General features: G+C 41.9%; 1 protein-coding gene across 1 annotated transcript in view; it reads right to left on the bottom strand.

Annotated features, from left to right (window-relative positions):
• MAML3 (mastermind like transcriptional coactivator 3) overlaps window positions 1–15,401 on the bottom strand; it is a 237,366-nt gene that overhangs the window by 60,951 nt on the left and 161,014 nt on the right. Inside the window, exon 4 of the mRNA XM_079306289.1 lies at window positions 10,949–12,418. Coding sequence (XP_079162415.1) covers window positions 10,949–12,418 — 1,470 coding nt within the window. The remainder of the gene's footprint in view (window positions 1–10,948; window positions 12,419–15,401) is intronic.

Raw genomic sequence — 15,401 nt, 5'->3', positions numbered from 1 at the left:
CTCATTGCCTTTTATTATGCAGATCAAAGGTTCAACCCACTGGATCTTGCTTAATTTTGAGGAGATGGGAACAACATTCAAGAAAGCACAGGCATTGTGCAATGAAGCTGTGATCACAGTGGGTTGTTTTTTGCATAGTGGTGATCTAATTTTGTGAGGCCAAAAATGTCTTTGAGAAAGAAGAAAGCAATCCCAAGGAACAAGGGAAAAAGCCCCCATCATTTCTCCAGTTTCATTAAGATGCACAGGGGCAGACTGTGCAGTCCTTATGTAAGTGCTCCCATTGACTAAGGTTGTGTAGGTGAGAAATCTCTCACTAAGTTGAAAAGGAAAAGCACAGTCTATTAATAGGAAATTAAAAGTGGTGGAATAGATAAGAAAAATGGAGGAGAGGGAAAGAGAGACCACGTATTCTCAATTAACTGAAAATCAATCACAATAACCCACATTCTTCTCTTTGAGAAATCTAAGAGCTGATTAAATACCACCTTAAAAAACATGCTCTGCCATTCAGGGTCCTCTCCAGTACAACATTTCAGACTTACCCATGAGGATTTTCCAAAAGTCCATGCTTTTTACAGAGGAATGTGCTGCTCAGGAGCCTGAATAAACCAGCCTATTTACTGACACTAATATAACAATATAATCCCTGTGCTGTTTGTAAACCAGGAATGCAGGAATGGATAAGTGCAAAGGGAAATTTCTAGAATGGCACAGCTGGTGACTTCTCTTGTGTCACAGTGAGAAATCTCTGAGATTTCCCACTAACACCCAGAGCTTCACCTGCTTCAGACACACAAGATTTTTGGTACATACAGATTGTGTTGTCTTTTACCTGGGGAATGTGAGCAGGCACTTGGGGAAACACAGAAATAGTTCTCCTTGATCCTGGACTAGCAAGCCCCATGTAGTCAGATGAATAATGTGAATATAAAATACTAAATTTTACTATAAATCCATGTTCATTGTGTAGTTTGAGATACACATAGTAATTATTCCACAAATGTCTCAAAAGGCTTTAAATATTTCTGTTCTATGCACATTTCTGCGGGAACAGTGAAGTTGTCTTCAATGATGGGACCAGTTTCATGTGATATGAAGGGTTTAAAAGTAACTCTCCCAAAAAAATCACTTAAAATTGCATTTCTATCTGTAAGACTGCTAAGGTTTGTAACCCTAATTTACTGCATTCTCCTGCCATAGACAAATCCTCTAGGTGTGCAGGTCCCTGGCCACTTAGCAATATAAAATTCCTACATATTTAGTTTTGTTTTAGCCACCTGTGATAAGGGCAGACTACAAATAATCTTGATCCAGTGAAGCAGTTCCATAGTTTGGAACACTGAAATTCTGGTTCAGAGGGATTAGTGGTCAGACTGCAGGTAGAGAGGACAAATTTATCTCACAGATGGTGCTACTACATTAGTGAGATTATAGCTAAGATTCTCCAGTTCTTCACCTGTCCCACAACTGGTTAAAAAACCATTTAAAATTATAACAAATATTCCATAGTACTTCCATCTGCCAGAGGTATACAGACCACAGAAATCTATGGTGTCTGCAGTAATTTCCTGTGAAATATGACAGTACCAAAAAAAAGGTTCTGTGCTATTAAATAGGTAAGGAGGGGAAGCAGAGAGATAAAAACTGGATGAGGAGAAAGAGGAGGTAAACTTGAGCAGGGAATTTAGATAAAGAGAAAGAAAAATGGCTTATGGAGTAGTGGAAGAGAGTAAAAGAGGCAGACAAATTATATAGGACAGATTAAAACAGTTTAAAAAAAAAGCCAAACAAACAAACAAACAAAAAATAAATAAATAAATAAATAAAATCCTTCCCCAACCTGCTGGATTCAGAGGGAAATAAATGCACACTGGAAAAATAACTGCCTGGAAAGTACATGTTGGGCAGTCTCAGGAATCTTGCTTTCTCCAGGCAAGACCATGTACAAAAATGAATTTAAATTCAGATTCTTTTGAGGATGTTTACTCTTCAAGGAAGCTCATGTCAGAAAACGAAGGATCATCTCAGGACAGACCTTACACTCTCTCTCTAGGTAGACACTTTGAAATTATTTCCCTTTCTGTTTTTTTAAGACATTGACTTTTGTCCAGTTTCTCCAAAGAGCATAAGCAAACAAAAGGCATCTTACAGGTTTACCTGTTTTTCAAACCAGGAGATTTTATCTAGAAGTGAGAGACCTGACAGAAAGATTCTACAGAAGGGTGCTAGCATGAGCAGCCAAAGACAAAACTTCTGGAGTGAGTAACCAGCTTTAATACTGCCCAAGTGTGAAACAGAAGTGAAAAGGAGACAGAGGAAACACTATTTTGTGGCAGAGCTGCTGAACTTATGTTTGCTTTCCTTTGAGATAGTTGATGCTCTCCAGGCAGCTCCTCTCAGTGCAGAGGAGGAGCTGCTGACAAGCTCCCAGCAGGTGTAAATGAGGAAGCACCTGTGTGGAAGATGTGCTGCCACAGAATGGGTGGATTTGTCCCAATGTGTAAGATACTGCTTGCAGGGGAATGCACACCAAATGTTCTTCTCACACGTGAAAAAGGGGCTGAGTGTGAGGTGGGAGGACTCCAGAATGCAAGAAGAGAACAAAGAACACAGGGACCCAGAGATTGGGTCCTCTCCTTATCAACAAATTTGGCTGTCTCAGACAGCACTAAGCTGGTGAACATTAACATAAAGAGGGCAAGATTCTCATTGCCCACGAGGAATGAAATCTTTGCTGAGAGAGCAGAAGCCACATTCTTTAGCAAATTAGATGCATCAGCTGTGATTTGGCAGAACCTCCTGAGTGCAGGACTCCAAATCTGCACTTAATCACTTACTGGGACAGTCTTTCAAGAGTATTAAGTATTCCTGCTATGGACACACACATGCTGCAACATTTAGGAGATCTTTCTGGAGGGAACACACATGCCAATAACATAATGCATCTAGGGTAGCATCAGGCCTGAATATTTAGAAATGTTTTGGAAAGCACTAGAAATAGGATCCATATAGATAAAACAAAAAACAAAACAGGAATTCAGAAGGGAGAGGTACACCTTGCTGCTGAGCTGGAACATCCTGGCTGTCCAGGGAACACAGGCTGATCATCAGAGAGCATTCCTTCACACAGACACAGGGTGGGCACATGTTGAGCTTTGGAGGGATGCTGACACTGGTCCTGGTATCACTGCTCTGGGATGAGGTGGCCAAGTCCTCTGCTGAAGCACAACCAGGCTGTAAATTATATTGAGAAGGGACACAAAAACTCCTGGTAGCAAGTGCTCAAAAAGCCAGAAAGTTATACTGGCCACAAAGGAGTATGTAAACACAAGTTTAAAATGGGCTGTTGGATCCACAAAACACAGTGATGTTCAGAACACTCATGAACTGCAGTCAAGAGGTGAGCAAAAATGAGCCCCTAAAGATGGGACTATTATTTTTCCTTTGAAAATATGAGCCTTACTTTGTCCTAAGTTCCTAGCTGGAACATTAGTCAGTACTTAATTGATGTTCTCCTCAAGCAAAAGAGCTGGGATGTATTCCTGCTCCTGGGACAAACAAACAGCCTCTTTCAGTCCCATCAAAATGTTCTTGGGGGGGACTTGGGGTGGTGGGTGGAGGGGGGATATTTAAGGAACACAGGAATTACAACAGAGCAGAGGATTTTCTCTTTCTGCCATGCATTCCCCAGCCACCAAGGAGCCCATTTTCCCATGACACTGGTGGCTGGTGATGGGGACATGGGGAGAGGAGCCCTGCAGTTTGCCCTGCTCCCCAAACTGGCTCTTTATGTGCACCAGCCCTTCTGGCCTGCCCTCCACAAAAGGCAGCATCATTCCCAGCTGGCCTGCAAACAGGAAAGAGGAAAGAAGATTGAGGAAAAATAAAGAGAAGAACGAGATGGAGGTTGCTTTTAAGATAATCACAATCTAGTTCAGAGTAGTATTTTTAATTAGAGGGTACCCTATAACCTTTACTCTTATAGATTGATTATTTGATAAGTTTTCTGCAAGCTCCTTAACAGAGAGAAATCAGAGCAGAGGGAGAATGCAGGGAAACAAAAGGAGGTCCCTGGCAGAACAAACTGGGCGATCACTGTGGAGCAGAAACTGCATGAAATCTACTTAATTGAGTTAAGCAGTTGAGATATTCCATCCTTCACACAGTAAAGAGAGCACAGGGGAGGATACTGCTTGTGCAAGAATAATTCCTGTTGCAAGAATATTTCTATATTTACAATTAAACTCTTCTAGAAATACTACTGAAAAAAAATCAAGTTTGCTTGGAATTAAATCTCAGCTTGTATACGTCCCTACTTTGGAGGGAGATGGAAAGAGTTAATTTTTAATCCAGTTTCTTGTTCTCTTTACAAAGGGTGGGAAAGACAATGACACTATGTTTAAATTGAAAAATAAACTCCCAGACTACTCAGAAAAGGCTTTCCTAGCAGAGGGATTTGCTAACAGTTTGTTTCCTGCAGAACAGAATAGTCAAAAGGCAATTTTAAATCTAGTGTTGGCAGAGATACATGAAATGCCACTGAGGCTTAGAAATGCTGCTGAGGGTAGAAATGCAGTCTGAAAGGAGACAGTTTGTTTCATCTCCTGTAATCAGTACAGAGAGCAGTAAGGGCCCCAGATCTCAATAATCTAAAGTTCATTGTTATATGCCTGATGAAGGCTAATCATTCATTGATTTATGCACTTATATTCAGATACTTAAAAATTATAAGCACACCACCACCCACCCCCCTTTAAATGGTTATTCAGGTCCAAAACTGTGCCAGAGAAAATGGGTGGACAACAGCAAAACCTTCCCTTGGCCTTTCCAACAAAGCCTATTCTCTTCCAAAATAAGTTTTAAGTCTTGCTTGACTTCCACTACAAGCAAGGGAAAGTTGATCTCAGTGGTTTGCACAACATCTGGAATATTGGGCAGAGAAGGGAGATCTTCCCTGTCCCTCTGAAAAAGAGATGAAGTAGAGAAATCTTCCTGGCCCTGGATGTGTACTGTTAAATCTAGCCAGGACCTGCTGCTGATTTTAAAGCAATGTTAGAATTTCTGAATATTTCCAACCAGCAGTGTTGTGAAGCATGAGTTGACTTTTGTTCTAGGCATTCAAACTTCTATGCTTATGAATTTAAACATTCCTGCATACTTAAGGTCTGGTTAATGTTTTTGAGATGTTGAGAAGCAAATAGCAAACCTAGGAACTGTAGAAGGGAAATGAACAAATACAGGAGGTTAAGAAGAATTCTGAATGTCTACACTCCAGTAAAAGGTAAAGCTAAGGACACATATGGACTTGCAAACTTTAGAAACTCAGATACTATCTAGGTGGAAGCTGTGAGTCAATCTGCATCATGGCTGGGTATTGCAAGATCTCAGACTGGAGAAAAAGGAATCAGAGCAAGCCAATCCTGGCAACCAGCAGTGAGGTGCTAAAGGCTAAATAGACAAAGTGCTCTCAAGGATAGGAGCCTTACTCTTTGTTTTTGGAGTAAGTCTTCTCTCAAAATAAAAATGGAAAATAGCAAAATCTAACTCATGACCTGTATACATGAAAACAGGACAGTTTATTGGTTTGCAGTAAACACAGAGAGTTACAGAGGCCTGGGAACAATGAGAAGTTGGTTAAAAATCAGCACAAAAAACCCACCAGGAAATGGTAGCACTCTGTGTAAAAATGCTACTGGCTACAGACATTTCAAACCACAGTGCTTCACAACTGCAGTTGTAATGAATAAAACTGGAGAAGAGTTGATTGGCACACATTGAATCATTGAACTATTGGACCTTGCTAAATAACAGGACAAACTGCTCTTTACATAGCAATCTAGATCATGTAGGAAGGAAAAGTGTAAAAAAAAAAAAAGTAAAATAGGGGACATTTAATACACACTTTGTGCAGTCAGTAATACAAATTATCTACTTCTAAAAATAACTTAGGACATTTTCTATACTGATATGAATAATCCACACTATAAGTCTTCAAGAAATTTGACAAGAAGAAAATCACACAGCAATGTATTTTTATAAATCTTAAACAAATGGAGTTGTTTCTGCGAATCAAAGAGTTATAACTACAACTGTGGTTTTTAAAGAGGAAAAGACCAGTTGTTCTGACACTCTCCAGCAAAACAATGGAACTGGTTTCAGCTCTCTACCAGCAATGACTTGGAGGATTTAACAGGGAAAACTACTCAGTGTGGTTTCAGGAGAGCAGGTTTCACCCAAGAATTTAATAGAATCATAGGATTATTTAGGCTGGAAAAGACCTCTGAGATCACTGAGCTCAACCTTTAACCCAACACTGTTAAGTCCACCACTAAACCACAGACCTTAGGGCCACATGTGCATGTCTTAAATACCTCCAGGGATGGTGAATCCACCACTTACCTGGGCAGTCTGTTCCCATTTCTTTAAAATAGGATGAGTGTTTAGTTGGGGCATGGGAACAATGCTCTTATATCTTGGTTTTACAAGGTTTAGGCTGGGGAAAAAACTTGATAATGAAGAAAAAGCACTACCAAATGAAAAGAACAACGTTTGTATTACATTAGTAAGTACACACACCCACAAGTCACAAAATGAAGGAATGCCAACAAAATTGGTTTTTAGGGTTATGCCATGGAGATCTTAGCAAAATTCCATCCAATTCAAAAAAGTGCAAAATCTCTTGTACAATTTCAGAGAGAAACACACCCTTTCATTTCTAAAGGACAATGATGATTATGTTTTGGAAACCTTCTCAGGACACAAGACCCCCTTTATCTTTGGCATGCAAAACCAGACTGAGCAGAGGATGCATCTTTAATGTATAAGATTAAAACAAAGGGCAGATAATTAGATATGAAGATATGCTTGCAGGATGGTGCAATTTCTGTCCTTCATTCACATCTCTAAAATTTTAAACAATATAACTGGTGGTTTCATTAGGAAATAATTGCAGCATTCTCACAGTCCCATGCAGGCAAATAGCTGCAGTATAGTTTTGCTTTGCTTACACCCACAGAGAATTCTGTTTTGTTTTCTCTCGTTACTTTGCCTCACATACGTGGCTCCAAACATCAAATTTTGCCTCAGTCATTTAAGTCTAATTCCTTTGGGCTGCTTTTTTCCTCTAACTATTATGCATTTGTATTGAACAGCTGGAATCAAGAAAAAGCACAATTATTTATTCCTAAATATCCCAAAGAAAACGTTTTTACTTTTCCTTAGTTTGAAATTACATTTTTGTTTGAGGAAAAAGAGAAAAAACATGCCTCCTATAAAACCTTACATACATCTCAAAAACTTAATGGAACATTTTAGCTTAAAAAAGTGTAATTTTTGAGAAGGACGTGGGTTCAGATTTTCTTCCTTTTATTTCTAAAAGTCTAAACAAAGGAACTGCTACTTTTTGGTGTGGAACTGATTTCTTTTATTATGACATGAGAACCAGAAGAGAACTTCTACCCCTCAAATACCAAACAAGTTACCAGCCCTGTGAAAATCTACTTGCTGGATTAGCCTATGAGCCACAGCTGAACAAGAATGGAAGAACCAACCTGAAAAAGCAAGAGCAAAAAAGAGCAACACAAACTAACAGCTGGGTTTAGGGCAGATCAGGGTACAAGGGGCAAGGTAGGGAGCAGGGAATTCTAAGTGTCAGTCTGACCAAGTGGAGAACAGGCATGAGGTAATTTAGTAGTACCTTGATAAGGATGAGTCAGGATCCACATGAGTTTTGCTGGATGTAGATGGGTAAGGATCTGCCTATGGTTTTAACACTCAGTTCCAGAAAAAAAATCCCATCAAAATCACCTCTGGAAAAATCCCTGACTCAAAAATCCAAATCAGGATCTGCTTTGTGTAAAACCACCCCAACCTGTGCTCCTGTGAAGAGAAGTAAGGTATAAAATAAGATATAGGACTTAATAGCTCAGGGCACATGGGTCATCCAGCAACAGTGTGTTGAGGGCTGCAGCTGCAGTGCCTGTACCAGTCCTGAATCTCCACAGAAAAGCAAAGGACTAACACATCTGACAGGAATATCTCAATACCCACAGTGCAGAGATCCTTTAGAGAAATCCTGCTTCTGTTGGATAGCAGCTCTGCTAGCTAGGCTGCTAATTTAGCCCTCTGCCTGCCCGACCACTCACACACATATTGAGCAGAAGAGTACTTTTCACAGAGTAGGAAGTGATGCTCAGCATGCCCAGGACACTGACACATCAGCAGGACAGTCATGGACAGCTGACCTCCACCAAAGCACTTCAGCTGGACTGAAAAAATGCTGTGTCTCACTAAAATACACCAACAACTGAAGAAATTAATTCATACAAGAATGCCACTTATTACAAGAAGGCACAAATGGGTTTTAATTAGTGTCTGTATACATGCACAAAACTAAGCCATACCTAAATTTTACAGCAGCACATAGAAAATAAGAAAGGCACTTAAATACATATCAGATGATCTCTAAATCAGCTTTTGGTTCTCAAATATACCCTTGTAAGAGTAATTGACAGAAGTATATGGTCACTGCTAACTATTGGATGCAATAGGTAGAATCTTTTTCTCCATAAATATAATTTGTTAAATCGTGGTGATTATCTAACACAAGCATTCACTTTTACAAATCTCTATCAAACCCCAAAACTACAGTGGAAGTAGAAACTGTAAACTGACGGAAAGATACATTCACCTTACACTCAGAAATGTATTTCAAACTGGAAAGTGCAATATTCTTATTTTTCATCTGTGACTAACAGCATGAAGTAAGTCATAGAATCAGATAAGCTCCATCATTCTGTGTTTAGCTTAACAATATCAACATTTTTATCACTTTTGCAAAAACAGTAAGTTCCATCAAGCACATCTCACAATAATGCTTTCTAATTTTCCACAGGAAAATGCTTCTCAGGGAAGAAGGAAAGAAAGAAGGAAGAAAAATACATTAAAGTTATAAACTAATTATTTCAACCTTTCTCACCAAAATAAATCCCTTCAGTGTAGGCAAGTGGGTTCCACAAGTAGTAAAGGGACCTTTTGATGCCTACACAAAAGCAAGAAGTCCCTTTTCCTGAATGGATCAATAAATGTGAATTGCACATAATATATAACAAAGTATGGCTCTGCCTTAAGTATCTTATTTGTATGTCACAGAAATGATTTAATATCTGGACTTGTTTATGGAAGAATGTCTAGTTCTATCCAAATATCTAGTTTTTCCTACACTAAAAAAAAAAAAAAAAAAAAAAAAAAAAAAGAGGAACTGAATGAGATTAGATACATGAAACCTTGGCTACCCATTCACATTGTGGAATTGCAGAGATATTAATATGAATTTCTCAACTTATGAAATGGAGGAGATGGCATTAACTCTTTCACACAGGCAGTTCATCCTCTCAGCTGTTTGATGGGTCTTTGAGTTCAACAGATTTAACAAAAGAAAAAGAAAAACAATACAGCATTAGGCAGCATGACCAAGCATCCTCTGCCTCTCACTCACAAACTGACAAATCTGTAACTACAATTACAGCCTGAGTTCCATGTCATTATTGCAGGATTTCTCTAGATAAGCCTTCACAAAAAGAAGAGGCTTTAGATCACCTATGTCTAATAAAACAGGCAAGCAGAATTAATATAAAAATACAAACCTTTGAGCTGTCACCATACATCCTGAACCAAAACCAGGAGGCAGATGAATATTTCTTTTTTGTTTTGCAATTAATTTTAAGTGATATGTGATGTGCTCTGACCTGGTAAAGATCCTACTTCTCCTTACTGGTTGATCCCCAAACTCCATAAGCTGAGGGAATGACAAAATTTGCTGTATTTCTACATGCATTACAGTGTGAGTCACAGTTAAACCATGCTCAGAATGAAGTATTCCTTGTAGGTGGTGTGGAAATAGCTAATTTGGTGAAAATCTGTTATGCTAAAATGATCAACCAAGAATTTTATTAGTGTATTATACACTATTAGTATATATCAGACTTCTTGAGATGTTTTGGTGGCACACAACTTCTGTGAAGGCACCACCTACTTTGGGGATTGATTATTAACTTTAATCCATTTCTAAACTCTCAAAACAACATTTGGACAATTTGTTCTTGAACCTTTCCATGACACCAGTGGGCAGATCTTTGCAGGGCCTGCCCAGCTAAGAACACCCTGCTGACCCAGGAGGTGACAGGGCATTGATGAAACCACTGTTCAAACTGGTTATGAACTCATTACAAAGTATTCCCCAAACCTGGCAACTGCTGCACCAGAGCTTAGCATGGAATACACATAAAACTGTGATTCCAAGGCTCAGAAACCAGCATGGCTTCAGCCTCTTGCTGAAAGACAAAACACTTGGAGTTGCTAAAGACTGCTTGAAAGTCCCAGAATAAACCACCTCATCATCGTGCTCCAAGCACCACTAAAAGCATTCCTTTTCAAAACAACAAAAGAAAGTTGTTCTTACTTTTTCCAGTCAAAACCAAAGGCTTTTGGCACCCAAAATGTTCTTCCTTTGCTCCCAGAGCCAAAATGCCAGAAAATTTAAAAGTTTAAAGCTGGCTTGATCTCTACCCCAAGAGGGGTAGAACTGCTCCATCTTTTTGTTGCACTGTGGGGAACTAAGCCATGCAGTGGTTTGGGATCCACAAACACCAAGTCTTGCATTTGGAAGAAAAGGGAAACAAACTCTCCAAGAAACAGTGACTTCTGACCCAAAATTTCCCAGAGTGGCCCTAAACATTCATCAGAAGAGGCACAGTGAATTAACAACAGGTCTAAAGTATAATGCAACATCATCTCAGTTGTTTCTTAAAATAATCAGGCTCCAATACCACGGGAAAAATCCGAGAAGCATCTGTAATGACATTCCATACTTTCTAGACTGGACAAAGAGGTGCTAAGCCTTTGTATTGGCCTGTTGCTGTTGCACATGTCGTGCACTCACACTCACCTGGCCAAGGCTGGGCAGTGCTGCATATGCCACGGGCTGGTTGATCATTCCTTTCTGCTTCATGATGAGCATGCGCTTCTGCTCCTCGCTCAGGTGTGCCATCTGAGCCGGCACCTGCGCCTGCTGGGACTGCTGCTGCTGCAGGTAGGGCATCATGCTGCTCTTCCCAGGGTTTGCCATTGGTGGGGTCATCCTCTGGCTCAGCTCAGTGTTGAAATGGGTCAGAGGCTTGGTGTTGCCATAAGAAAGCATATTGGGCTGCTTGCTCAAGGAGTTCGTGACCAAGTTATTTGGCTGCTGACTGATCATGTTCATGTGGTTTTGAGGGAGGTAGTTATTAATTGTGGTCTTCTGGGGGTTGTTTGCCATAGGAGGCACTACTGGGTTTTGATTGTTAAAGGCTTGAGAGTACATCATTGGACTATTTGGTTTGTCTGCACTGAAGGGTCCCCCGTAGGGACTAGATGGTGGCCCCACTGGTGACCAGCTTGAGGGCTGATTTGGGTGCTGCTGCTGCTGCTTCTGCTGCATGAGCTTGGCTCTCTGCTGCTGCTGGGCTGCCATCTGCTTGAGCTGCTCAGCTGGGGACAGCTCAGCACCGGGCAGGGTCACTGGCCCTGATCCTGCTGGGTTCATCAGGAAGCCGTTCCCGGAGCGCGCCGGCGTCTGTCCCGGAGTGTGTGCCTGGCTGGGAGTCTGAGGGGACTGCACAACACAGTTTGCTGGTGAGCCAGCAGGGACTGGGGCTGGTGGAGCACTGGATGCAGAGGCAATGCTGGAGCCTGTGGAGATGTTGGAGAATGGAGGGCCAGAAGAGGATGGTCTGACCTGGGGAGAGCCCAACGGGACGTGAGCGAATGGAGAATGGGACGGGTCGCTCTTCACGCTCGCGCTCTCCTGAGCCTCTGTGGCAGGCCTGGGAAATTCGGGCTCCTTCTTCTCTTCAAAGTCTTCGTTGAACAAATCCTGGATATCATCCTCTGGGACGGTGTTTGCCAGCTCATCTATCAGCTCCTGCCACTCCTGGTCGTTCAGGTTAATGTCTGAGAAGAGCTTGTTCTGATTCGAAAGGGATGTTTCAGAGGTGTCTATGCAGTTGGAGTCATCCAGAGGCTCTTGCTTTAGTTCCTTGTTCTGCAGGATGTTAAAACTCTCATCCAGCTCATTGCAGCCATTAACAGGGAGCTTTATCTCAGTGAGCCCACCATTTTCACCCAAATCTTCCAGACCACTCCTGTGAGTTCCACTGTTCTGCAGGGGCAGGGGAGCTTTCATGTCAAGCTGGTGAAGGGGAGAAACAGCAGGCAAGGGCAGGTTAATGGGCAAGCTGTTGATTGCCTCAATGCCTGGCACATCCTTTCGTGTCCGCTTACTGGTTGGAGAAAACTTCCCATCACAAACTCCATTCTGCTGCCCCCCATTGAGAGGTGAACGTGCTCCTTCCAACTTCCTTTTGACTGTCTCTTGAAGCTTAAAGAAAACAAGAGGAAAGAAAATAATTAACCATTTGCAGATGGAAAAAAAGTGCTCATAGGCACTGTGATGAGATGCTCCTCATCAAGCCAGTGACAATAAGTTTTAAAACTGATTAGGAAGTTTCTCTGGTTTCATTATTATGCCTTGATCAGTCTGAAAACACAGTCTAAAAACCCTCCAAAAACCAAACACCTCCCCCCATCCCAAACCAAACCTTCTCTTGATTAGGAAAGCAGAACTGTAAAATACATCAGTGGATTTCAAGCTGAGTCTGTGCTAACTTCCAATAACTTTAGGGAGCAAGCTGACTAATTCAACATGTTAGTGCCTAATATAGGGGTTAGATTTAAACACTATGCCTAACACAGTGAGGAATCTTAAAATGGAACAAAAAAAAAAAAAAAGGAAAAGGGAATCACTAAAATTTACTACTCACTCTGATTTTTTTTTTAATTGGAAGTTTCTAGAAGCTTCTTAAAAAATAACTGCAATATAATTGATTGACTACTTATATTGAAATGTGTTGCTGACCAAAAAAAAATTTAACATAGTTTCATTTGATTATGTTCTTGGCTAACATATTGAGAATCATTTTGAGGGAGAAAAAAAATATATCCACCCTAGAAAATAGAAGGCACTTTGCATAACATTAACTCAATCAAATAATGAAAAAAATGAAATCAGCTATGTGCTAGGAGCTAACATAAAACATAAATAGCTAACAGAAATAACAGCAAGACAAGTTTACAGAAAAACAAATAAATTGGAAGATAAGAATTTTATAAAACAATAGTGTTTTAACATCAGCTTTAAGTCAGGTTATAGAAGCATAGCAAAGAACTGTAGCAAGCAACAGTCCTCCCCACTCACACCCAAGCTGAGCCCTTTACTTATGTACAAGGCTAAAAAAAGCATCTCTCTTCAGCTAAGGCAAAAAACAATAGTGGGGAGGGGAGGAAGCAAAGAGGTCACAGCTCTAGCAAACGCCTTCAGGACACACTTGCATCCTTGATACTAGAACAATAGAAGACAAAATACTGAAAGATTTTATCAGTTTTGAAAGTATTCTTTCTGCTAGGAAAGTCCCAGATATGCAGCTCCCACCCCTTCCCTAACCTAGAGGTCCTCAACCTTCTTTCTTCTCACAATCCAGACCCCATTTATTTCTCCCATCCCAGAGGGCTGGCTCCCCTTTCAGCCCGTGTGTAAGGCAGGCAAAGCAGATCTGCAGGTTTAGGAGGGAGTGGTTCTGGGAAGGCTGTGTCGTTCTCCTGCCCCTCAGGCCAGCCTGGCCTCTGCCAGCACACAGTGCAGAGGGACTGTGTGCCTGGCCAGCACAGGCAGTGCTGCAGCCACAGCTCAGCATGCATGGGATGCCAAGCTGCTGGTGAGGCTGCTCTTCTGCAGAGAACCATGCAGAAAGGCAAGGCTAGGAGTCTAAGCAGACCATCATTACTTGGTTTGCACTAGAGCTTTTTAAAGTGGGAAAATAATTAGCATGTGAATAAGAGTCCCCAGTGGGTCACTGTTGGCATAAGTGGCCCAGACTTTGCTGCCTGTTCCACCTTGCACAAAGCCAGTGTGTGCCAAGCCTCCTACAGGTGGAAATTCCTCCACCTGTGGGTTCTGTGGCGCCACATAGACCAGCTGCTCTGTAACCACAGCCTCTGCCACATGGCTGGTCTCCTCCTCTGCAGTCTGGTCTTAAAACCCTGAATTTGGAGAGTTGGGGATGTTCATCTGCTCTGGGCAGACCTTTATGGCACCTTCCAGTACCCAAAGGACCTACAAGAGAGTTGGAGAAAGACTTTCTACAAGTGATAGGACAAGGGGGAATGGCTTCACACTGACAGAGGGTGGGTTTAGATTAGATATTAGGAAGAAATGCTTCCCTGGGAGGATGGTGAGGCACTGGCACAGGTTGCCTAGAGAAGCTGTGGATTCCCATCCCTGGAAGTGTTCAAGGTCAGGCTGGATGGGGCTCTGAGCAACCTGGTCTAGTGGAAGGTATCCTTGCTCATGGCAAGGGGGTTGGAATGAGATTATTTTTAGGGTCCTTCCAACCTGGAGCTTTCTGTGAATTTATGCCTATGCAACTCTGCAGCAGCTGTCCACACCCTGAGTCTCTCCCCTCCCCAGTTTCTGGAGATGAGGCAACAGCACAGCCAGTGGTTTGCACCAAGAAGTTCCTCTCCCTGTGCTGCAGGCTGTGATGGGGAACTAGCCTGCAGCCATGTGGGGATCAAGAAAGCTGTGAGCATGTTTTGGGCCCTGTCATTGAGTTCCCACTTCTCTGCCAAACACAGCAGCTCTTGTCCCCACAGATGCAGGTGGGAATGCACACTGTGCCACTGTCTCTAGATTAAAGCCTGGCATAGTCATCTTTAGCAGTCACAGAGCCCTGCAGCAGAGCATCCCTTCTCATCTCTCTGTGCCACAGCAGCAGAGCTCTGCTAGCAAGAGCTGCTTGCCCAGAGGTGGCAATTGCCTCAATCTGTGCCACTGAGCAGCCACATGGAAAAGAAATCTAGGACTAGTGTGAAGGATCAAAATCAGATCCCACAAGGGGATTTCTGGTATGGCTCTCACCTCTGCTGCCTCCCTCCCCTCAAAACCTGTGTTAAGCTGAACACTGGTGTGTGGCATTACAGCTCCCTGCTGCTTTTTGAGTCGTGTATCTGCTGTGCTGCAGAGTCCTACAGCTGAGTTGGTGCCACTGATCTTTATATAACCCTGGAGACAGGATAGGATGGTGCAGATGTGGTAATGGCACTGCTTCACAAGTGCAGCTCCAGGGCAAGAAAAGAAAAAGCACAAGCTGGCCACAAGTGCAGTTGATATAATGGGTTAAAATAGCATATTTAAATATTGCCCCTGATGGGCCACTCACACAATTTACAGCTGAAATCACCCATTTCAGCTTCTAAATCATCTCACTACCAAGTCACTATTGCCACATCACAAAAAACATTCCCGA

The sequence above is a fragment of the Erithacus rubecula genome (assembly GCF_903797595.1).
Source record: "Erithacus rubecula genome assembly, chromosome: 5".
In the NCBI taxonomy this organism is placed as follows: Eukaryota; Metazoa; Chordata; class Aves; order Passeriformes; family Muscicapidae; genus Erithacus; species Erithacus rubecula.
Note: the sequence above shows the minus strand (reverse complement) of the source record. Positions and strands in the feature narration are given on the sequence as shown.